We start from the raw sequence: 23,423 nt of genomic DNA on the forward strand, positions 1-23,423 counted from the left end.
GTGATGTATGTAGTTACTGTGTATGCTCACAGAGTACAGTGTGATCCTGCCCTGTATGATGTGTGGTGATGTATGTAGTTACTGTGTATGCTCACGGAGTACAGTGTGATGATCCTGCCCTGTATGATGTGTAGTGATATTTGTGCACACACACAGTGCACCTAGCATCTCCCTCCTCTCACACATTCTTCACTTATTTGTCTTGGAAGTGTTTGGGATCCTTTGCTTTCACTGTTTTTAAATGCACAACAAAAAACAATTCTTGGCTGCAGCGACCACACTGCCCTATCTGGTTTCAGAGCATGCTCCACCATCTGATTGGCTTTGTACCCATCCCCCCATGCTCTTCTAGCCCGCAGCATGCATTTCTACAAGAGCAGTTTTGCTGGCTTCTACCTGTGAGCGGGCTGGGGTGCTTTTCTCCCATGTCTGGTGACCTTCAATCACCATAACATTGGAGGCTCCCAGTTGAGGTCAGCCAAGGCTGCTTCTGTGTTGTGATCACCCAGCTCTTGTGGCCACTCAGAGCCTTTGAAACCTGAGCTTCTCACCTTGTTGTATGGTTTTGCTGAGACTCCTTAGTGAATTCACTGCTAACTTCCTCATTTAGTTCTGTAATTTTCTGACTGGCCTGGTTATTGTTGTTACTCAAATTCACCTTGTTGAACGGAACAGCGCGCGCGCGCACACACACGAGGATGCCAGCTGGCGTCCCACGGGATGCTCATTCAAAGGTAGCACAAAGATGATGCCCAGAGTGGCTTTATGGCGACTCCTTGGTATCCGTTTCCCTAAAATGCAAACATGGCTCTGACAGCCGCACAGGAGGGCTGCTGTCTGTGCGTCCCAGCATCACCCTGTGCTTCTTCATCTGCTTGGCAGAAAACTTCCCCCTCCGACCCTCTCTTTCCAGAGACAGCTTTATTTACAGATGCAGCTGTGTAGACCGAACAGATGTGCACGGTGTTGGATGCATCCACAGTAGCCTCCGAGTACCTTAACGTGCCAGTGTCGCTTCAAGGGAAAGAGATGAAAAAGCACATTCCCCGTGGGAGTTCGAGTTCTCTACTTCTCTCTCCCCATGTCTCCCATCATTCCCTGTCTGTCTGGTCTGAGCCCGAATCTCCGTCTGCCCGAATGCGCTCTTGTGTTGCCCGGCCCTGTGTTTGCGCCTCCCTAACAAAGGACTTTGCTCCTTTTATTGAACAGCACAGAAAACATCACATGAGGCGCAGAATGAAGGACACTTTGCAGAATTTTTAGTAGGGATTTACAAGGATTAAGTCACCGACTCCAGCAGACCCAGATAACCAAACAAATGCTATCTGCATGTTGTCTTCAATGTTTATGGTGGATATTCATTTTATAATGTTGCTTCCAGCATATTTGCTGTTTCCAGCATCTATTACCATAACATACATACATGTGCACGTTACTCATGGGTCCAGGGAATGGAAGAGTGTATAATTTAAGAGTGTATTAGTTAGGGTATAAAGGTTGATTACATGGGAAAGCCAAGGCCTGGAAGGTTGGTTGTTCTTTTACCGTCAGGTTAGGCAGACAGGCGGAGTACACAGTAGGGCAGCAGTCTCAAGTCTTAAGTGACCTCACCGTGGATTATTAACTTTGGCTGTGAGGTCCAGTAAGAGTTTCAATCCCTTAGAATGTAAGGGAGATTTTCGTCGTACTGCTGTTCCACAAGGGGGTGCTTCGTTCCAGATTAGGAGGCTAACATGGTGCTCACGCCAGGCAGACATGGTGGTTTCGGGTAGCCGTGTAGTGGGATCATGAGTAGAATGTGTCCCCCACTGTGTTGACGCTGGCGGGCAGTTTCTGCTGTGAGATGGAACATACGTCCTCACAGGCATGCCCAGAGATGTCTCCTAGAAGAATCTACATCTTTTCAGGTTGACAATGAGAATTACCTACCACCATCATCTTAGGGACAAGAAGTGACTGTGTGCTTTGAATTTCCTTATGATATGTTATTGAGGAATAGCAACATTGTATTCAGTGTAATTCTTTTGCTCTTTTGTTTTTGTTTTCGAGACACGGTTTCTCTGTGTATCTTTGGAGTCTGTCCTGGAATTGACTCTGTAGACCAGACTGGTCTCCAGTGCACAGAGATCCTCCTGCCTCTGCCTTTCCAGTTCTGGGATTAAAGGTGTGCACTACCACTGCCTGGCTCAGCATAATCCTTTACTATCCAAGCTTTGTCTAAGTTGTACTTTCTAATTCTGTAGGTACAATTAAAAGTTAGATGAGATAATCTTGTTTTGTTAAATGTCTTATGTAATATTTAGGATAATTTATCTGGACGTAATGGTAAATAAGAGCAGTGTGGGTTGTTATTCTCAGTTTGGTAGAGGACAGGCAGCTGGGCTTCCTGTTTAAGTCATGTTAGCTACGAGTGCTGAAGCCCGAATGCCAGCCCAGGCAGCTTTGTTCAGAGCTAGACCTCTCCTCCGTCTCCTTCACCACCAGGGCATTTGAAGGTCTGATAGGGTTTTGTGCTAGCGTGCTGGCCTGTTGTGTCTGTGTAAAAGTGCTAGTTGGGCTAGCAAGATGGCTCAACTTGCCTCCAAGCCCAGAGATCTGAATTCCATCTTAGTACCCCACATAGTAGCAGAAAGAGGCTTACCTTATGCAAATTGTTCCAGCTTGCCATGGCATATACACACCTGCATAGGTACACAGACACAGTAAATATATGTGATTAAACCTTAGATTACAAGATTAAAGAAAAGCGTTAGTCTTCGGTCGCTAGTCTTTGGATGAAATGCGTCTTTCCTAGTGTGGTGTTCATTTCTGCTAAGCCCAGCCCTCTCTTTGTGTGTCTAGATATGCCTCTTCACGTCCGCCGGAGCAGCGACCCAGCTTTAAGTGGCCTCTCCACTTCCGTCAGTGACAATAACTTTTCGTCCGAGGAGCCCTCCAGGAAAAACCCCACCCGATGGTCCACGACAGCTGGCTTTCTCAAGCAGAACACCACTGGAAGTCCCAAAACCTGTGACAGGAAGGTAACCACCCCTCATTGTCTCTGCAGCCTTTGCAGCTTCTGTCCTTTGGTGTCAGTCAGGTGAGCTCAGGCGTTCCTTGGGCCTGTGTGGCCCCGTGTGAGGGTTTGTGATTTTCTCAGCCGTATTTGTGGAGACTAATGGGCAGTTTGAATTTTCTGATGAAGTCCAGTGCTATATATGGAGTATGGGGGTCCATATTTTGAGGATCTATCTGTGTGATTCAAAAGGCAGCACCCCCTTTTTCCTTCCCCTTTCTCATGCCTATGCCCCTCCCCTTTCTTTTTTCTCTTAGTCCCTGGGATGGAAATCAAGGCCTTAAACATGCCAGGGAAGTTCTTTAACACTGAGCAATAGACCAGTCTCAGAAGAAAAACGTGAACAGGAAGTGTTGCCGTATAAAGTCCCTTTCTTTTTTTGTTTCTGGTTTCTGTCTTCTCTCTTTATAGGGAGTTTCTTCTTTGTGCTTTCTACATGACCTTCTGGAGATGTTTTATCCATGAGTGAGCACACAACCTGTATCGGCATAGGAAGTATATCAAAGAACTCAGAACATTATAGACTTAGAAGTACAAAAGCGTACTTCATGATATTTTTATTGTTTCTTTCATCATTTTTACCCTGTTTTCCTGGGGAAGGGAAGTGTGCTGCATCTATTCTTAGTGCAACCTGTGTTTTTGACCCTTGTTACTTAGCCCAGTCCTTACACGTTAGTGCATTAACGTTATTCTCTGTGACCTCCATCACCTGTCCCTAGAGACCCCCACCATCCCGTGCTGCCATGCCTCTAGTCGCGGACCGAATGAGCTTCAAGCCCTGTTTTCCTTTTTCATGGTTGTATCTGCAGAATAAGACTTGGTGACTGTGTCTTACTGGAGCCAATGGTTTCCCACAGCCTGTGGTGGGAAATGTGGAGTTGTCACCACACCGTTCCAATCACATTCATATCAAAAAGGGCACAGCTTGAAGTTTGTGTGACTCATGCTTTGCCGTAACTTTCTTTTTATTTTGTTTTACATGCCAACACTCTTGCCTTCGTTAGTATTACTTCTAGTGAAATAAAAACCATGGGGTACATACATTTAACACGAGAAGAATCAGGCCGGAGGTATCGCTCCGAAGCAGAGTCCACGTGTGACACACAGGATCCAGGCTCCATCCCCAGCCCAATGATAATATAATAATAGAACCAGAAAGAACCTTAAAGGGGAAATGTGGAAGGCAATGTAGTTTTGGGTTGTTGGCGCCTATTGATTTAGCTGTTAGCCTTACTCTCAAAGATTCTGCAAGGAGCCACATTCAATTGCTTCCTCCCCAAAGCCAGTTTGAGCCCTGCGAGGACTTGAAGTAAGCTGTCTCTTTGAAGAAGCAAAATCCACTTTTTAAATAGGTCTCATGGCATTTAGTTTTTGTCAGAATTAATCTGTATAAATATTTACAAATTTATAAACAGGTAAAGTTTATAGTTAAAAACTATTTTTTTTCCAAGTGGGCTTTCACTGAGTCACGTCTGGCAGGCTCGTGGTCTGAGCAAGCCAGATCTGTCTGTGACTCATTTAGCATCTTGGGTATGGGACTTAGGTGTGGTTACAGCACACAGATATGTTTTGATCATATTTCAAACACAAAAGGTTTTAATACTTAGAATTCCTGTCTCGAAAATGATTGGAAAAGTCCGCACAACGTGCCCGGTGTGGTGCGCATCTGGCCCGCCTCGAAACATGCGCACCCCAGCAGTCTGCACTCTAGACACTTTCTGTCCTCACAGGTGCGCTCGCCTTGCCTGCAGAATGGAGGCCGAGCCTCCAAATGCTGTGAGTGGCAACGGCCCAAGGAGCTTCCCTTCCTTTAATTACTGCCATTGAGAGCTGGAGTTTCCCACCAGTGGATTCATGCAGGCAGGCTCATCTGTATGCGGTGCAGACTCTGACGTGCCGAGGCTCTAGGGAGTGATCATCATCCTTCCCACTTCTGCTGCAGAGGAAGGCGTGCGAGGGGCATATTGAGACGCTCAGAGTAATTAACCACATGCACTTCTGCCTTTGTGGTAAATAATATGTATCTGTCATTGCGGAACACCTGGGAAACCAGAAGACTGGAATAATGGAAGATCACCGGTGTCTCTAAAGCCCAGCACCCCCAACATTGAGATGTCAGTGGTGAATAGCTCCACCACCTTGCAGGCTTTCGTCAGATCTCCCGAGCTAAGCATTTTGGACTTGATTAGTGTTTAGATGGGGATACCAGTGAAACACACACACACACACACACACACACACACACACACACACACGCTCACACCTGCCTGCACACACACACCCCACCGTCTTAGCCTTACCTACTTGCTACTCAGTATTCCTACATTTTTCTTCTACTACAGAGATCTTCTCTTTGAATTTTGTTAGAGAACGTCATAGACAATGTGAAACATTCCACTCTACAGTCTGCTCTGATGACTATGATCTGCTCACTGTTGGCCATTTTTGGTTTGTCTCTTCGCACATTGTAAATATCCATACTGGTGCCCAACCTTGAATATTTTTTTTTCTTAGAAATGGAGATATAGCCAGTAAGACTCCCCTCTGCTACACAGGTAGTATTCTATGTTGCCCCAGCCCACACTTTCCCAAAGGAAAGGCTGGGGTTGATACAAGCCCCTAGATGACTTTATGTCCTCACAGAGGGTACAGAAATCTAGTGGGTAGCAGTGTGGTTTTGGTCTTTCCCTTTCTTAATTTCTCAGTTATTAATTTACCAATCTTGTCTAACATATATGCTGGGAACCAGAGAGGCAGCTCAGTGGGTAGAGCAGAAGACCCAGGTTTGATTTCCAGCACTCACGTGGCAGCTCTCAGCTGGGGTCTTCAGTTCTCATGGGTTTTATGCTTCCATGGGCACCATACATACAGGTGGTACACAGACTTGCATGGAAGCAAAAACACCAATGCACATAAAATAAAAATAATAAATAAATCTTCCATTACCTGTTGTTAGCACTGTAAAACATTGTCTGTCTGTCAGTCAGTCAATCTATCATCTATCTATCATCTATCTACCAATCATCTATATGCCCGTCTGTCTGTCCCATTTCATGTTTTTGTGTTTGCAGCTATGAAAAGACCTCCCCGCCTTTTTTCCTATTGGGAAAGAGAATGGGAGAAAGATCGTTCACTGGTTGGCACAGAGCACTGAGTATATTTCTTCTGAGTCCTACAGACCCCACCTGTGGTAAATGATTGTAAGAGGTGCAGTCATTATCTGTTTGTCGTGGGCCCAAGTAGGATGGCCTTCGTGATGCTGAGTCTGTCAGACCTCTGAGAGTAGGTTTCTGTGGGATTCTGGGATTCTTTATAATTCTTATACTTTATTTGGGTGTGCGAGGTGGAGAAGAGGAAGGGATCTTGTCTGTTTTTAGAGTTCTCTTGGTCCCTCAGTCCTGTGTGCAGCATTTCCTTGCTGGCTGCCTCTCCGCTGTAGTAGAGGTGGCGTGGAAAGTGGCTTGTTAGGCACTGTTTTTCACCTGGGATTTCACACACATTTACCTTGGGGGGGGGGTGACTTTCACCTGTGTGGATGTGTAAGTCATTTCTCCACCTCCCCTGGTCCTTCTTACTCTGCCAGTACAGCTGTGTGTCTGAGCCTGTGACCCGGTCCCATAAAGAGCAGCAGGGGCACTTAGCAGAGCCTGCTCGCTGGGAGTTCAGTGGGTCAGCCTGCACCGCCACAGTGTGGTGTCACCAGCAATGGTCTTCCCCCTGCACATTGACAGGTGACGCTTTGATGAGTCATTTACCCCCTCCCTTAGAAATTAAACCGCGGTAGCTTTAGCGTGAAACTACACGTTGGCAAATTTCCAAGAAAGATCCTTATCCAATTAGCGGAGGGGGAGAAAGCCATAATAAAAATGCTGTCAATAGCTTTTAAATTATTGAGAGGCTTTGAAATGTTTCTTACCCCATGGCTTTCTTATTTCTCTGTTTACTGGGCCTGCTTAGTGTGTTCTGAGACTCCCTGACACATGTCGTCCCTTGGAAAGTGGACTTTCTGAGGCCTCCACCATCTCTTTCCCTTCTTTGAGAATGGCGTGTGTGTGTGTGTGTGTGTGTGTGTGTGTGTGTGTGTGTAGTGTGTACTAGAGTTCATGCATGTGAGTATGTATGTGTACTTTTGTGAGTAAGAAGTCTAGAAGCTAGCACTAGCTGTCTTCTTTAGTTATTCTCCACTCTTTTTTGAGATAGGATCCCTCACCAAATCTGCAGTTTCAATACATGGGCTAGGTTGGCTGGCCAGTGAACTCCAGCCCCTGCCTCCCCAGCACTGGGCTGAGGATTCAAGCTTAGCTGACTGAGACATTACCCATCTTTTAGATATTTTTTCCAGAATGTTCAAGATGAAATCTAGGGCCTCATACATTAGTGTATTACCTGTGAGCTTTATTGTAGGTCTGGAAATTAATTCCAATTAGTGATTTCCTTTAGTAGGTTTTAAGGCACCGCTAGCATTTTTACTTTCTATGATGATACTCCTGTGCTTTTTATTCACTGGGCAATGAGAAGCATAAAGAGGCAGATGCGTCCTTGGAAACCAGGAGGGAAGTGTACAGCCAGGACAGAGGTTGTGTGTGCATTCATGTAGACACTGGCTGTCCACATCCCAGTGGGGAGTCTGTCAGCAGGATGGTTTAATTTCCAGCAAACTTCCTAATTTCTGTGGTATTGATTTTGCCGTCTCTCCAATATTTGCAGAATAGTTTATTTTATACTTGACTTTTTAGAGTTTATGCCTACTAATGTTATTTGGTGGGCTTTCTGTGGTTAACATTTATATTTTTACCTATATTATTTCTGCTAGAAGTAAAATTTTGCCTGGGTGGTGGTGGCTCACACCTTTAAACCCAACACTTGGCAGTCAGAGGCAGGTGGATCTCTGTGAGTTCAAGGCCAGCCTAGTCTACAACAGCTAGTTCCAGGACAGGCTCCAAAGCTACAGAAAGACCCTGTCTTGAAAAATAAAACAAAAACAAAAAAGAGTAAGTTTTAGGACTCTATTTCAGAGACTATCCCTAAATGTTAGCTTATGTTGACATCTCTTGCTTAATAAGATGAGCAGTTTTAAAGCCATTGCTGTTTCACTAAGTTCAGGATTAGAAAGTGTAAAGCACTTATGTAGAGCGCTGTGAGAATTCCCAGGCCTGCTGGAGGTATGTGTGCCTGAAACGAGCGTAAGTGGAAGTGGTTTACTTTTCCAGTTCACGGCCTGTCTCTTGGAGTGTGCGCCAATAATACTTGTGGACTTAGAAGGGGGAGAGAGAGAAGGACAGAGGAGGGGAGGAAGGGAGGAATGGAGAGAGGAGATTCAAGCTCAGGTCCTCGCTTTATTGATGGATCCATCATCCTGTCTCCTAAATCTTTTTCTGTGATACCTAGAATAAACCCAGGCTGTCATGGTTGTAGGCTGTGCTTCTCCTTCCACTGGTCTCTAGAGAGAGGTGGGGAGGGGGAGAGTCCTCAAAGCTTCTCTGTCTACTCGGTGCTCCACCCTTTCTGTGTGGTGTCCAGCGTATAGAGAATGGATACTGTGCTTGCTGGGGAGGAGCCAGGAGCCCCTGCAATCACAGCACTGCAGAGAGGCTGAGACTGCTGAACTTCCAGTCCAGCCTGTGCTGCACTGTGTGACCCTGAGATAGGAGGAGAGGAGAGGGAAAGAGCAGAGTGTGTCATGGTTGTTCCAAGATATAACAACAACAACAACAATAATAGTAAATAATGATAAAAACATAACAAACAGAGTCTGGAACATCTATTTGATTTTGTGACATTTAACTTCTTTTCATACTTGGATCGCACACTTAATCACTTTAAAATTGAAGTCAATTAAAATGAACTTATTCTAAGTTCTTTGAAACTGCCTTATTGATAACTGTGGCTCGGAACACTGACTGCTCGTGTTCTGACAGAGCCAGAACTGGAAATAGCATTTCTGCTGTGCTGAGGGAAGGCCTGCATTCTGGATTTTCTACTTCCCTCGTTTTTAGTCTGCACTTCAGTGCAGGAGGGTCCAACTCCCAGCATCAAAGATGAGAACAAGAGCATCATAGCTCATTCAGACCCGACACCGTCAAAATTTGCCTGCTGGGTTTTTAAGCACGGGAGATGCTTCCATTTGATATGTAGATTTATCATTAACACCAAAACCTCTTGTTCCCTGTTCTAAAGGGTTCTCTGCTTACTTCCTTTTTTTCCCCTTTAAAGCTTTTTATTTTTATTTATGTTTATTTTGTCTCTCTGTGTATATTTGATTTGTGTTCAGGTTCCCACAGAAGCCAGAGAGGGCATTTGGACTACCAGGGGCTATTTTGGCTTGTCATCTCTTGGGGGGGGGGGCTGGGAACACCAATCAGATTCTCTGAAAGAGCAGCAAGTGGTTCTAACTACTAGACCATCTCCCCAGCCCTTCTGCCCTTATTCTTCTATTTGTTTATGATGTCCATATTTATCTTTCCCCTCTACATCCTCACTCATTTCAGAACCATTTGGTGCTCTGGTTTCTATTCTTTGTAATATATTCTTTCAAACTACGGGTCAAATTGTGAATGCAGTTGGATATATTTTGTATTTTGTGAGCCTAGCCTTTAACAGCTGAGCCATCTCTTCAGCCCACAATTTGATGTTTTCAAAAGTGGAGGCTGAGGAGATAGTTCAGCCAGCGAAGTGATTGCTGTGTGACCACGCCGACCCGAGCGCCATCCCCAGAATATCCGTGGTAATAACCAGAGGCAATGGCAGCGTGGTGTGTAACTCCACGCTGGAGGTGGGGGTGGTGCGCTCCTGGCTTTCCGGCCAGCTGGTGTAGCTGTGAATGGTTGAGCCCCTGGCCAATGAGAGGCCCTGTGTTAAAGGTGGATAGTACCTGAGGAGTGACAGACAAGGTTGTCCTCTGACCTCCACACACGTGTGAACCTGTCTGTATTCCAGTCCATCCTTACACACAGACACAAATAACACATGTGCGTGTACACACATATATGAAATGTAATACATTCGTACCCTTGATGAGCTGGCTACCAAGTAGAAACTGTTCTTCGTTATTTGTGAGCTAAATGTAGGTGTAGGAGCTACAATAGCCAGCCCCACCCCCAGTCCTAAAGGAACAACAAAGATGGCTTCAAATGACCCCCATCCCACCCCATGGCAGCTTAAATGGAGATCCTGCTGATTGTAACATTTTTCCCGTTGAAGAACTCCATGCCCATGAATTCCCTCTGTTTTATGTATTGAAAGACTTTAAATTGGACTCGGTGCCATTTGGAGCTTTTAGTTCGCAGTGGTTATAATCATCAGAACAATAGCCTGCCTGTAAGTGCCGAGCTCACCTGGTCCAGGCTGTTAGCGTCCCGTTTCTTCTGTCTCTGTGATACATCTTAGATATAATCGGCTTCCGTGTGCTCTAAACAGTACAATCTGTGCTCAAAACTATGGAGTCCAAAGGTGCTATTGGAAAAAAATTTGAGCTTGGATATGATATTCTTACCATTGATAAATAAAACTCCAAACTGAAGTTGGGATCGTTCATGGATAATTTCAGAGAGGCACACACAGCACAGAGGGATGTGAGTTTATTAGGCCCGCTTTCTTAGCAGTGAGGACAAAGAAGTAGTACTGAGTGGAAAATATTTACTTCAGAATTCCCAAAGTCTTCATCCACTTACAAATATTTTGGCCTTATTCCATCTTTTAAATTTGGTTGGCATGTTAAGCTTTTGATGATTTTGCTTATAAATTTAACTGTTTTGTGTCACAAAGTTAGATACAGCCTCTCGTAGCCCTCCTGCTGATGATAGTTTCAGCTTGGGGCAGGAGCATCCTTTGTGTCCAGGTGCCTTCTGAGCCCTGTGCTGCAGCCATGTAGGAACAAAAATGGTTCTCATTTGTCCTAGGCAGCTTTACTTTATGTAACAAGGAAGATGAAACAGTTCCATTTCTAAGGAATAAAGATTTGTTTTGCCTTCATACGTCTGGGTGGGGCAGATTTGAGCATGCAGGATGGGCCGTGTCCCTGTGGACCACTTCCTTTACAAGCTGGGAGGCCCGTCACAGCGCTAGTGACCTCAGAGCTTCACAAAAGGCCTGCCTTCCTAGATATCCGTAGAACTTCTCCACAGTGCCACCTTCAGATCCAAGCTCTTAAGGATACATGCACTTCTTGAGGGGACGTTACACACATTTAGTGTTCTGTAAAGCCCTGTGTGGTGCTCTGTGTGGTGCAGGCTATGCTCATGTATCGGCTCTGAGTTGTTGGTACTATTGATATTCCCCCCTTATTGATGAGAAGACAGAGGTTTGGTGCCTTGAAATAACTGACCTAATGGTTGAACATGGTGAAGCTGTAACATGCGTTCAGGTTGTTCACTTTTTAAAGGAGATTTTTTTTTTTTTAAGATGGTCCACTTTTAATTCTGGTTTCAGGTTTAAGCTGACTCAGTTGACAGAGCGCTTGCATAAGTGTTTGGTGAGTGCTGGCGTCCACCTCCAGCACCACATACAACGGTAATTACATCTCTAGTTCTTGGGCGATGGAGGCAGGGCAGTCAGGAGTTTCAAAGCCATTCTGCCTCCATAGCAAGTTCAGAACCAGCCTGGCTCGGTGTTTCTCATGAGTGAGAGGTATTGTGAGTTTAGCTCAGGGGTAGGATATATGTCTAGCATTTCATAGGCCATGAGTTTGATTCCCTGCATATTAACAGATAAGTAGATCTGACTTGTTAACAGTGGGTCATCTTCTGATACACTCTGACGTTTGACACACAGCCAAATACCTTTGAAGTTGAATATTTCCAGCTGTTGAATATTTCTTAATTTTTATAATCAGCTTTATTGAATGTAACAGTAATGAGCACTTATTCACTAAAGCTGACCATGTCTTGAAAACCTCAGCAAGTCTGTTGTAGCCTAATGTTTCTAGTCTTGGGTCCCAGCACTCTGACATGGTGCTGAAGAGACAGGACAGCTGGTAGGAGCTCCTTTTCTCGGTTTGCTTTCTGCCACACATTTGAATAGTTTACAACTCCAGCTCCAAGGGATTCGATGCCTCTTCCTCTGAGGGCTCTGCACTAACATATGCACCCCAGTCCCCACATATCCATAATGAAACAGAGTAATTTAAAAGACATGCTGGCTCCATTAGTATCATAATGTGTTATAATAACTAGTTATTAGGTCAGCTGAGTTTTATGCTGCTTGTTAGTCTCTTTCCTCTATTTCTTAATGTTCTTATTAGTTATGTTTCTGAAAATGATGCTTAGCGTCTTTCATCTGTGTGTATTACTCAAAATAGCTTAGGAACCAAAACTGATTATGTCATTGTGCTGAAGTTAGCTCTCTGTGAGAGAGTTATTATATTCGTGATTGAATATAGAAAGTAGATGGAACTGGAGACACATTTCTTTATAGAGCTCACTACCTTCTGCTTGAGGATGGCTGCTCTTGACAGTCCATCGCCGAAGAACAGAGGTGGGAAGAGACAGCTAGTGGCTGAATCATAGAAGAATGTGCTCCATTCACCAAAATCTAAACCCAGGTATGCATCAGCCAGGACACTCACTGTGTTGTGAACGTATGACATGAACAGGGCAGGACCCCACCTCTGCTGCTTTCCCCCAGAGCTTCCAGCAGAAACCACCAGTCGAACCAAGAGTGAGAGGTAAAGGTATCTGACCAGGATTCCTAGAGACACTGGCTTGTGTTAACAAGACCATGAGAGAAGAAGACAGATGGGAGAGAGCAAGATCTGTAGGTAACCCGTCCTTTGCTAGTTCTGCCCGGGGGTTTCAGAAACATGGCAGCTTCCAGGGATGACGTCAGAGGAAGCTGGACAGAGAACATACTGAGTGCTGTCTTTGCAACTTTTCATGTAAATCTAAACATTTTCCCCTAGAAACATTGTACCATATCTTAGCACTGTGAGCATCACTCACACACAGACTCAGGTGAGGTTAGCAGCCAGGAGACTAGAATGTGTAGGACCCGAGATCACCTGGTGTCTCTTTAGTCTGCTCACACCCAGGCTGTACCCCATTGTCTATTTCTCTCTAGACATGAGAGGTCTTGAAAATTCTTCATCTGACTCTTTCGATTGCTGATGTATTGTTAGAGCCATTCTGTTGTAAGCCTACATTTGAGGAATGCTCGCTGGTTTCAGATGGGGTGCATAGTTATGGCTGCAAACCCCCCACGTCTTTCTCTGCTTTTTCTGAGCTGTCCAGATGCCATCTTTGGTTTGTTCCTAATTTAATCAAGGTCAAATGTTTGGTAGTAGCAAGATTTCAACAGAGAAACCCAAGAGTTTCTGCACCTCTTCCTTACTTGAGAGTTGTCCTCTGTCTTCCCCAAGTGAAGAAGGACGCTTAAAAGAAATCCCACGCTAGCTCAGAATTGAGAATAATAGATGGTTATTTATTTAGGGATGGACTCACAGATCACAATCCTCTGCTAGAATGGGGAAAGCAATCGAATCCAGCAGCAGGAAAGGTGGCCAGAAGGTCACTTTACTATGGCATATATGGTATAAGAGGTCACGCCCAAGTGGGTGGGTAAGTTAAAAGCTATTGGCAGTAGGAATTCCTACAGTGCCCATGGACGTGCCTTCCCCCTAATGAATAATGTAATAATAATAAATGAAGGGAATCGGTGTTAAAGTGCAAAATTAAATTCTTTTAAAGCTGTGACTTCCATGTCAAAAACTGTGAGTTTTAAGTCTTACCATCACACAAAAGTCCTTGGGACCGTGTGATACAGGAGGGTGCAAATACAAAGTTTTCGTGGACTGTTTCATATTTTACAGTATTGTGAGAGTTCGTGATTTTTAAAAATATCCATGAAATCGTAATTGCGCGTCCATCACCACCATGGTAGCCGTGAAGCAGTCTGCATGTCCCCAGCATTGTGGATAAGGTGGGCCTCAGGTTTCCAGGAGAGAAAGCCTCCCCTTAGCCTGCTGGGAGTCAGCTGCTGTCAAGCACTGGGTGCATCTGTGGAGTTTCCTCTTGTGGACTTGTGGTTGGCTGTCAGAGAGGTGTTGTGTGGTGTTGTGGGAATCTGTTGCCTGCCTTCCCTGGAAGAGGTCTGTCCCACAGGCAGCTTGCCAGGGACTTTCTGTACCTGCCGATGGCATCAAAGCGTTCAGGTGACAACAGCCACACCTGCTTCTCTCTGACAAGAGGGACAGTCCTCCTGAAGACTCGTGGCTGTGTGGGACAGCCTCTTACGTGCAAATTTTATAATTAAAAATAAAGACAGTTGTTTCTCATTAATTTTCATATTTAATCTTCTAGATGAAGTCCTAATTTAACTGTAATAAATCATTGCTTGTCGTTAGCAAACGTAGTGGTCTTTACTATTTTATGGTTTAATAAATCATTATAATATCTGCACCATCAGCTCATTCATTCATTCATTCATTCATTCATTCATTCATTCACAGAGCATCTCCTTCTATAGCCCAAATTGGCTCAGACTGTGCTATGATCTCAGGCTGGCCTCAGACTTGCCGTGGTCCTTCTGCCTCGGACGTCTTTGTACCGGGATTACAGGCATGCACACACGCATACAATCAACAGCATGATTTTATGTCTAAAGGGAAATTTCTGCCAGTGTAAACTTTGAATATTTACAGTGTATAGAATATTTGCATTACTTTGGTCACGGAGTGAAACCGATTTAAACGGATGTTTTCTATTATATTACTAACCTTTCGTGAGCTTTTACAAGAATATGAAGGAAAAGAAGATTTGATAGTTTGGTTTTCCTGCCTTTAATGTGTGCAATCTCAGGCCACAAATACTTTGATTGATATTTTCACATTTTTATGGTTAGAAATCTATAAATGAGCATACATAATCTGACATAGATAAGATTAAGACAACTATATTTTAAAATACTATCCCCAAACATGTTTAAAATGAAAATAGCGTGTATTATACGTACTTCAACAGGCAGTCATAACCAACCACATGTTGTGATACAACAAAAGCATTTCATATTTGATGCTTCTCCATATGCTTCCTCATAAATACAGAATATACTTCCAGGCACCTGTTCCCTGTGTGTACTTAACCTAACTTTAGGTAAGCTTGTGTAGAAGAACATGTCTAAATTGCTAAAGCTTGCCTGATATTATTAACACAATAAAAGATATGCTTCACAAGGATTAGAATATATTTTCAACATTTTTTCTCAATTTGTAATGGTTTAAGAGTGCTATAATTTGCAGGTCTTTGTATGTGTATTAATGCATAGATTTACTGTTGACTTCACTCTGAACTGGGAATATTCCTATATTGTGGAAAAGTAATGTCTGCTTTACTTTTCTTTTTCATTAGCTCCTCAGAGTTCACTGTACATGTATACAAAGTTGCAGAACTTCTCAGAAAATTCTGAAAACAGGACAGGTCTTTTGATCTCTAGCCATAATCTCCTTATTGTGATTATCTGTCAGTCCCCTGTTGCCTGAATTATGTCGTAGCTGAGTTCCATGGAGAATCGAGCCACTATTTTTGGATGAAATTAGAAGCGACCACATTTTCTACAAGCATTGTAAACTGTCGGTGTGACATTAAACTGAAACTGGCAAATACAACTTTAGTAGAATTTGAAGTCACAGCTGCTGCATTGGGACTGAGGTTTGCCTGACAACCCCAACAGCAGCCCCTTAGCAACTGTAGAAGAGACTCCAAGAGTTCTCCAAACCTGTGTGAAATAGGAAACAAAACATATTCAAGGAAGCTGTCCACATTAGTGCAGGTCACCACGCCAGGTGAATAGTGATCTTTTCTAGGCTTCACTGCAATCGGAGAAACAGCAACTTTGAAAATCAAACTTGTGTTGAAATTAGAATATCATGCTGACAGAAAGTATGGCATACTAGGGCCTGGGCTTTCCTAGAGAGAGAGGCAATTGATTGGCTTTGAAGAATGGCACGTTTTTCCTCAGTAGAAATGTCTTTGAAATTGGGCTTAGGAAAGGCCAGAGCAGAGGTGGAGAGAGATGTGAGGTGCAGTCAGTGTGTCCGTCAAGGTCTTGTGGTCCTCCAGGTATGATCAGATATGATGTATGTCATCAGCACATATTGTCGGAGTGGTAGTGGTGCAGAGCATGTCAGAGCGGACGAGGCTGGAGCACACGTCTTGCTGGCATCCAGCGCGGTAGTGTCACACGAGGTGTGAGTTCGTCCGGAGTAGAATCTTGACAGGGGATGTTGGGTCATCAGGAGTTGGCAGCCGTGAGGATTGTGAAAGACGAGGAGAGAAAAGTCAGACCCAGAACCCTCCAGGAAGGCCCGAGTCAGTGGAGGAGGCGTTCAGTGGAGACATTTTCTCATGCTGCTGTCTTCCTGGTCCTGCTCTTCTCCATCTCCTCGCTCATCATGAATGCTTTGCTTTGTCTCGTACTGACCCTGCTGCTGGGGCTCGGCTGCTTTCTGAAGGGCTGAACTACACCCCCACTGAAGACACAGGATAGGCCTCTCAACCCCTCTGTTCAGTGGCTCGTGTTCTGAGGAAGGAGCTGTTAACAGTTATCTCAGTGGTCACATGGTCAGGAGAGAAGAATAGAGCTGGCCTGCACCTAGCCACAGCCCTCCATTCTTGATATGAAAATCAGACTAAATCACTCTTCTGCTTGTGGGCTTTGGCAGTTAGCCCCCAGCATGACCACCATTTCTGGTTGACTAGAATTTCTGGTTGCCATATTTATGGTGACTTTTCCTTACCACTTCCCTGAGTTCATCTGCCAATATTTAGTCATCGAGGGTTGAAAAGCATGTTACTTATGTTTTTACTTTATGTGTCTGTGTGTTTGCCTATGTGTGTGTGTGTATGTATGTATGTGTATGTATGTATGTAAGTATATGCACAGTATTCATGTTTGGTGCCTGTGGAGGTTAGAGGGTTGTGTGTATATGAACAGTATGCATGTCTGGTGCCTGTGTAAGTTAGAGGGGTGTACATATATGTATGTACAGTGTGCGTGTCTGGTGCCCGTGTTGGTTAGAGAGTGCTGGATTCCTTGGGACGGGCATTGCAGGCAGTTGTTAACTGTCATGGTTACGAACTGAACCTGGATCCTGTGAAAGAGGAGCAAATGCCACTCACCACCAAGCTTAAAAGTTAGCCACCAACTTTTAAAAGATAATTCATGAGTTAATTCTAATAAAGAATTTTCTAGATGTGTACATTAGAGTTTATGTGAATAAATGTAGGTCTGTTTATTTTAGTGAATCATGCTATTAGATAAATCAAAGTCTATCTTATGTTTGCTGTATTTTATGGTAGACTTCCATAAGGGAAGAGGAGAACTATGTCCTGGCCCAAGCTAAAGACTATAGTGTGCAAGCCTCTTATCATATTGCTTTGTTTCAGTTTTGTGGTAATGGTAGTTTGTGTATTTAAAATGATGCCTGGGAAGGTATAGCAATGGGTAAGGTGCTTGCTGCACAGCCATGGTAAGGTGCTGATAAAGTTGACCTCTGGCCTCTACACACATACTTACTTGCAAACATACGAATACACCGTCTCTGTGTGTGCACACACGCACATACATGTACACACACATGCACGCACATATATGCACGCACACACACCCATGGTGGGGGAAATGAATAATAACAGTAAAAAGCTGCATTGAGTATTTAGTGTGTTCACAGTTACCATGCAGAGTGCTATAGCCCTTTAACTTCTCATACAACCCGAATTGAGCTGAGGGTAGAATTTTTAAGGCGTTCTTGTTGGAAATTCTTTGTATTTAGTTATTGACCCGAAAACCTTGACTTCCCTATTTCCTCTTAGACTTTTTCCTATCTTCTCAGAAAATTGAGATCAGTTTTTGCAGCTCAAAAGTTAAAGCCTGTTGCTACAATTTAGTCTTTGAAAGAGGCATTCTATAAGACATTGCCTTTGGTACTTCTATGGTAAATTGAAAACTTATTGCGGAAATACTCATATAAAGACATTTCTTGTCATAACCATGTCAGAATAAACAATATTTGTCAATCATGTATCCATTATCATGATTGGCTGCCATTTCCTTGATATTTTAGTTAATTCTGACAGCAGTCTTGTGATGTCAGTAACAGAAAAGCCCAGGGAGTCTTAAATCTTTTGCCCAAAATAACAAAACTTCAAGGACCCAAAGAAGAATAAAATGTATTGTATTTTTCTTGTTTTCAGCATTTTGATAGCTCATTGACAGTATCTCCTAATCATAATATTGGAAAAGACTAAAAAAGAAAAGCTGTGCCTAAGAGCATGTCTCTAGAAACTCACGCCTCTTTTTTTGTATGTATATTTGACTAGAGATTGGTCTGAGTGACAGCATGGGAGATGCACGTTCTTGGCCATGGCCAGCCTTCTCTGCAGCCTTCTCATGCCGTCCCCATTTAGTTTCCCTAGCCTGGCCTTTGCTGGCATCTCCGAGGTCCAACTTAGCGGTAATGTCTCCAGTTTCTTAGTTTGTATAGACTTGGGGAAACATTTCATATGCATAGGGTAAATTTCCTCGACTTCAGAAAACCCACGTAGGTCGTTAATTTGTGAGGTCTGTGTTTTCACAAAGATGCCCTTTTGTTTCATTCTGAATAGAGAGATGAAAACTACAGGAGTCTCCCGAGGGACCCCAGTAGCTGGTCCAACCAGTTCCAGAGAGACAACGCGCGCTCCTCTCTAAGTGCCAGCCACCCAATGGTAGACCGCTGGCTGGAGAAGCAAGAACAGGTAAAGTACCATGTCCTTGCTCTGCGTCATCGTCTGACAGCCAGCACTTGGCTAAATGCGCTAGATGACATTTTTTGCAGTATATGGAGAAAAATGGTAGCCTAGGTCTCTGAAAGGTAATGATTTAATCCCAGAGGTATATCTTTGGTCTCACAAGTAGCATCATTTTTCTTTGTGATTGTGGTATAAAAACAGTTTGTATTTATCTGAAGGTATTGAATTGAGAAGCCACACACCTTTTCACTTCCCCTTAAAGACTGAACATCTATTTGCCTTTCTTGAGGCTATTTGAAATACTTGATAGGCAGGCTACGAGGAAAGTGGGTACCTTTCAGTCTTGAGTTTAAAGCGTCTTCCTCCAGAGGCTTGAGCAATGCTGAACTGCTCACTCAATCTGGCACCAACACGACTACACCTGGAAGAAGACACTGACACTTCCTCATCCGCAGGATAGTTAGTCACACCTGACTCCATCTAATGGGCAGAGAACCGCACAAAGAAAATAAACAAGTCAGACTATGATTTTGGCCAGAAGCAAGCGCTGTTGTTTCGGCAGAGAAGGAACAGATTCTTTTTCCGCTCGAACATTTCTTCCAGCTGTCCTCCTCCCCTTACGATTTGCTTAGTTAAATGTTCTCCATGGGCCCTCTAGGTTCAATGCCTAATATAGCTTCAGAAGCTTCCTCTTCTCTTTATTTTGGCATTGAAAATGCCATGAGGAGAATTGCATTCTGTGGGTCTAATAATGTAGGGTTGGAAAACAAAGTCAAATTAGTCTTCTGTTGTTGACCAAGGTTTTTGTCCCACCCAGTCCCTCAGCCGTTCCCATTCCAAAGAAACACACAGATGTCTACCTCAATCATAACTGATTGTACTATAGCTTAGGCTTGTCATTAACTAATTCTTACATCTTAAAAGGCCCATTATTCTTGTCTATGTTAGCCACATGGCTTGGTGCCTTTTATCAGTGAGGCATTCTCATCTTGCTTCCTCTTGGTCTGGGTGAAGACTACAAACTGAGCCTTTCCTCTTCCCAGAATTCTGTTCTTATTTCCCCACCTCTACTTCCTGCCTGGCTACTGGCCAATCAGGGTTTTATTAAAATACAAGTGACAAAGCTTTACAAAGTACAAGACCATTGTCCCACAGCATTCTGCTTTGGCAATTTGGGGTCACGATGAAAGAATTGTTGGCTGTCTTCCTGTGAGATGTGAATTGAACTGAGGCAGTCTGGAAAGTTCTAGATCTTATGTCTGTGGTAGTTTTGTCCTTGAGTCATTTCTAACTAAAGAGCTTGTTGCTGGTTCTCTCTCTCTCTCTCTCTCTCTCTCTCTCTCTCTCTCTCTCTCTCTCTCTCTCTGTCTCCCCCCACACTCCCCCAATTGTGACCACAGCAGCTTTGCCAATGATAATAAACACCAGGTATGTGCAGGACAGATGCCTGCCTTAATGCCGAGCTGGCAGGCCAATCAGAAGGTAGACGTTCTGTTCTTCGTGGGGGACTGATCTACATAATGGAACATCTTTCCCTCTCTGGGGACATTGGTGGGTTTTACTTCCACAGCAGAGCAGAGGTGGTGGACTCTATCAGAGCCCTGCACTAGGGCTCTGGCTAGCCTTGATCTCTGGGTGCAGGATCTGACTTTACAGCAATGGGCTCACCTTACTCAGAAGTCAGTCCCAGTCCTAAATACAGCACTCAGGGGGTGGAGGGCTGTCTGTCCCTCAGAGAGAGTCTCTTTTCATGTTAATCTGGGAATCTCTTTCTTTTGAAGAGGAAGCGGAGGGACACAAAAGGACATGGTTTGTTAGGCTGCTCTGAGTTTTCCTGCTTTGGATATTTTTACTCTGAGAAACCAGGAAACAGAACAAGAAACTCTTGGTTTTGATGTCAGAAAGTGTTTTAAGAAGTTTGAAATCTTCTCAACCATATCATTTTTCTGACTGTGCATAGAATTTTATTTTAATATTGGTAGATAATGGCTGACTTTGTTCCTGTTTCTTTATGCTTTATTGCAACTGATAAAATCTATATACGAGTTGGCACAGACCTTATAAAGCTCCTGACTGCAAGAAGTTAGGACTGGAAAGTGAGGGACAAGAAGGGGACGCAAGCTAATTGGGAGCCTGCCATTTTCTTTCCTTGTCTGGAACAAGCCTGAACCCAATTAGCGGAGGCGGAGACCAGAACTACATGGCAGCTCCAGCTGCTATTTCCGGTCTGTGCTGGGAGTGACTGCCCTGACCTTTGGAGAAAAACCTATGTTTAGGGTTCTTTGCATTAAGAGGAACTTTGCCTAATTGGCAGAACGTGCTGAAGAGTAAAAACTTACCTAAATGTTTGATGAGGACACAATCTGATTAGCTTAGTCCTTCTCCAGCCCCAAAGAAATCCCACTACCCAGTGGAATTGCCTACGTTCTCAATTCCAGGAGTTTGGGAAGTGACAAAGCTATGTTACATGTATGTGTGTGCATGTGCACATGCGTGTTTTACCTTGCTGTTGTAAGCTGGTAGGTGTCTTGTGTCTTCAGGCTGTGGCTCCTTTTCATACACAGTTAGCCACAGTTGCTTTTGTTAGCGAATCACCTCACCTTTCTACCCAAGTTCTTGCTGAATTTACATCTTCTCCAAATTAAAATAAAAAAAAAACAAAAAAGTCTGATTTTACTTAGACCTACCACTGTGCAGATGACATAAAGAAAAATAAGTTTCCAGCATATGACATGATCTTTATTTTATAATTACAAAATTAGGAAATGGCTCCCTCAGAAATCTGATTACAGCAGCTGTGGACTGGCTAGCGCGCTGACTCAGGGGTCATAATATCCAATGTGGGAGCACTGTGGAAGCTCAGAGTGGGAACAGCCAGGGCTCTGCTGTGACCGCCATTCCTGGGCACCGAGGCGCAGTTCTGGTGCTGCCAAATGTTGGTGGAAAAAAATGCAGGTCTTCAGCCACTAAGTCCTCAAATTGTGCTGTTTTCTATTAAAGCAAAACAGATTTATTAATATTGTTTCCCATTTGGCAAAGATTTGCAAAATTTGTGCAGAAGCAAAACCTAATTGTTTCTTTTTTCCCTAGCAGCACCGAGCATAGCAAGTTAAAACCATCAAGACAGTTTTAAAATTAAATTTGGTTATTATTATCGAATGCTAGATACTTTGTTATCGCAGAAATCTATCCTGTTAAAATAAGACCAGCGTTTAGGAGCGCTGTCTCCCACCCTGCTGTTGCTCTATTGCAAATTGCTTTGTAGTACATTGCTAACAAATGAGTGTTATTATGAGTCAGTTTTAAAATTATTTGTTTTAGGACGCAGTGATTGGTAGGCTCCGTGTCTAGGTATCATGCATTATTTCCCATGTTTCCTACATATTTTCTGTTTTTATCACCAGAGTCCTGTGGAGAGCAGGAATGGAGAAGGGCCCTGATGGGGCGCCCTGTTCTATGCTCCGCTTAGAACTCCCTGCTTTCCTGGGGAAGCCTTGCTGGTCTCAGGCATGACACTTGGTTTCTCCTGAGGAGGAAAAGAAACATTTTTACTCTTTCACGTACTTAGCAACAAAACCCACAGTGAATTCATGACCTGTGCGCCAGTCTTGGAAGCCTGCACTTCGGGCAAGCAGGCGTGTTTTGGGACTCTTGGCCTGCTTGCTGTGTAGGAACTCTGTAGGTTTCACCTGTACCTGTGTAGGTGGGCGCTGAGACCATTAGCTTTGGGTGTTGTGCATAAAGGTTGGGTGACATCACACAAGTTTATGTCTGTGCTGCTGCACTCATATGAGGCTGAGGCTGAGGCTGTCCCCCCTCTTCTTTTTAGGCAAGACGAGATTATCTATGGAAAAGTGAGTAACCTTTTAGAAAGGACTGTTTCATGGAGGGGCTGAGGCTGGAAGCTAGGGTCTTGCTCATACAGTGCCCAGTCCTGGTTTACCGTCTGGAGTCTCATTTTCTCCTCTCACTCTGGAAGTATCATTTGGGATGCTGAGCTGGCTCACCGCCATCCCCAGTGTGCATCCTTTCAGAGTTGGATTCTTGATACAGTGGCATCTTATCAGAATTAGAATACAATTTAATCTTCTTAAATCATTTTTTCCTGAAGAATATAATCTGACATAAGAATTAATTTAGTATTAGTCACTGTGCCTTCTTTTATATCTCCTTTTGTTTGGGGTTTCTTTATGTAGTTATGATGGGATTAAATGAAGGGCTCCATTTATGGATACTAGAATCCTACATGTCTTCTCGTTACTTCTGCTCAGTTCCTTGCTAAGAATATGGGCCTCTTTGTGACCTGATGGAGTTGGGAGGCAGCTGTCCATCACTTCTGAAGCTGAGCTGTGTCCTTCAGGGGCTACTTGTCAGGGCTGTTTTCTTTTCTGTCTGTCTGTCTATCATCTATCTATCTATCTATCTATCTATCTATCTATCTATCTATCTATCTATCATCTATCTATCTATTGTCTATCTTTCTATCTAATCTATATTTCTATCATGCCTTTTATCTATCTATCTATCTATCTATCTATCTATCATCTATCTATCTACCTATCATCTATCTATCTATCTATCTATCTATCTATCTATCTATCTATCTATCTATCTATCTATCTAATCTATATTTCTATCATGCCTTTCAT

General features: G+C 43.7%; 1 protein-coding gene across 15 annotated transcripts in view; it reads left to right on the plus strand.

Annotated features, from left to right (window-relative positions):
• The window catches only part of Pard3 (par-3 family cell polarity regulator), a 515,659-nt gene that overhangs the window by 227,092 nt on the left and 265,144 nt on the right, over positions 1-23,423 (plus strand). For 12 of the 15 annotated variants that reach the window (XM_026777989.1, XM_026777997.1, XM_005345907.3 and 9 more), the window contains exons 4-5: positions 2,842-3,020; positions 18,649-18,780. In XM_026777989.1, coding sequence (XP_026633790.1) covers positions 2,842-3,020; positions 18,649-18,780 — 311 coding nt within the window. The remainder of the gene's footprint in view (positions 1-2,841; positions 3,021-18,648; positions 18,781-23,423) is intronic. The other 3 variants (XM_026778008.1, XM_026778022.1, XM_026778015.1) reach the window with 1 other exon arrangement.

Source organism: Microtus ochrogaster, chromosome 4, assembly GCF_000317375.1.
Source record: "Microtus ochrogaster isolate Prairie Vole_2 chromosome 4, MicOch1.0, whole genome shotgun sequence".
Lineage (NCBI taxonomy): Eukaryota > Metazoa > Chordata > Mammalia > Rodentia > Cricetidae > Microtus > Microtus ochrogaster.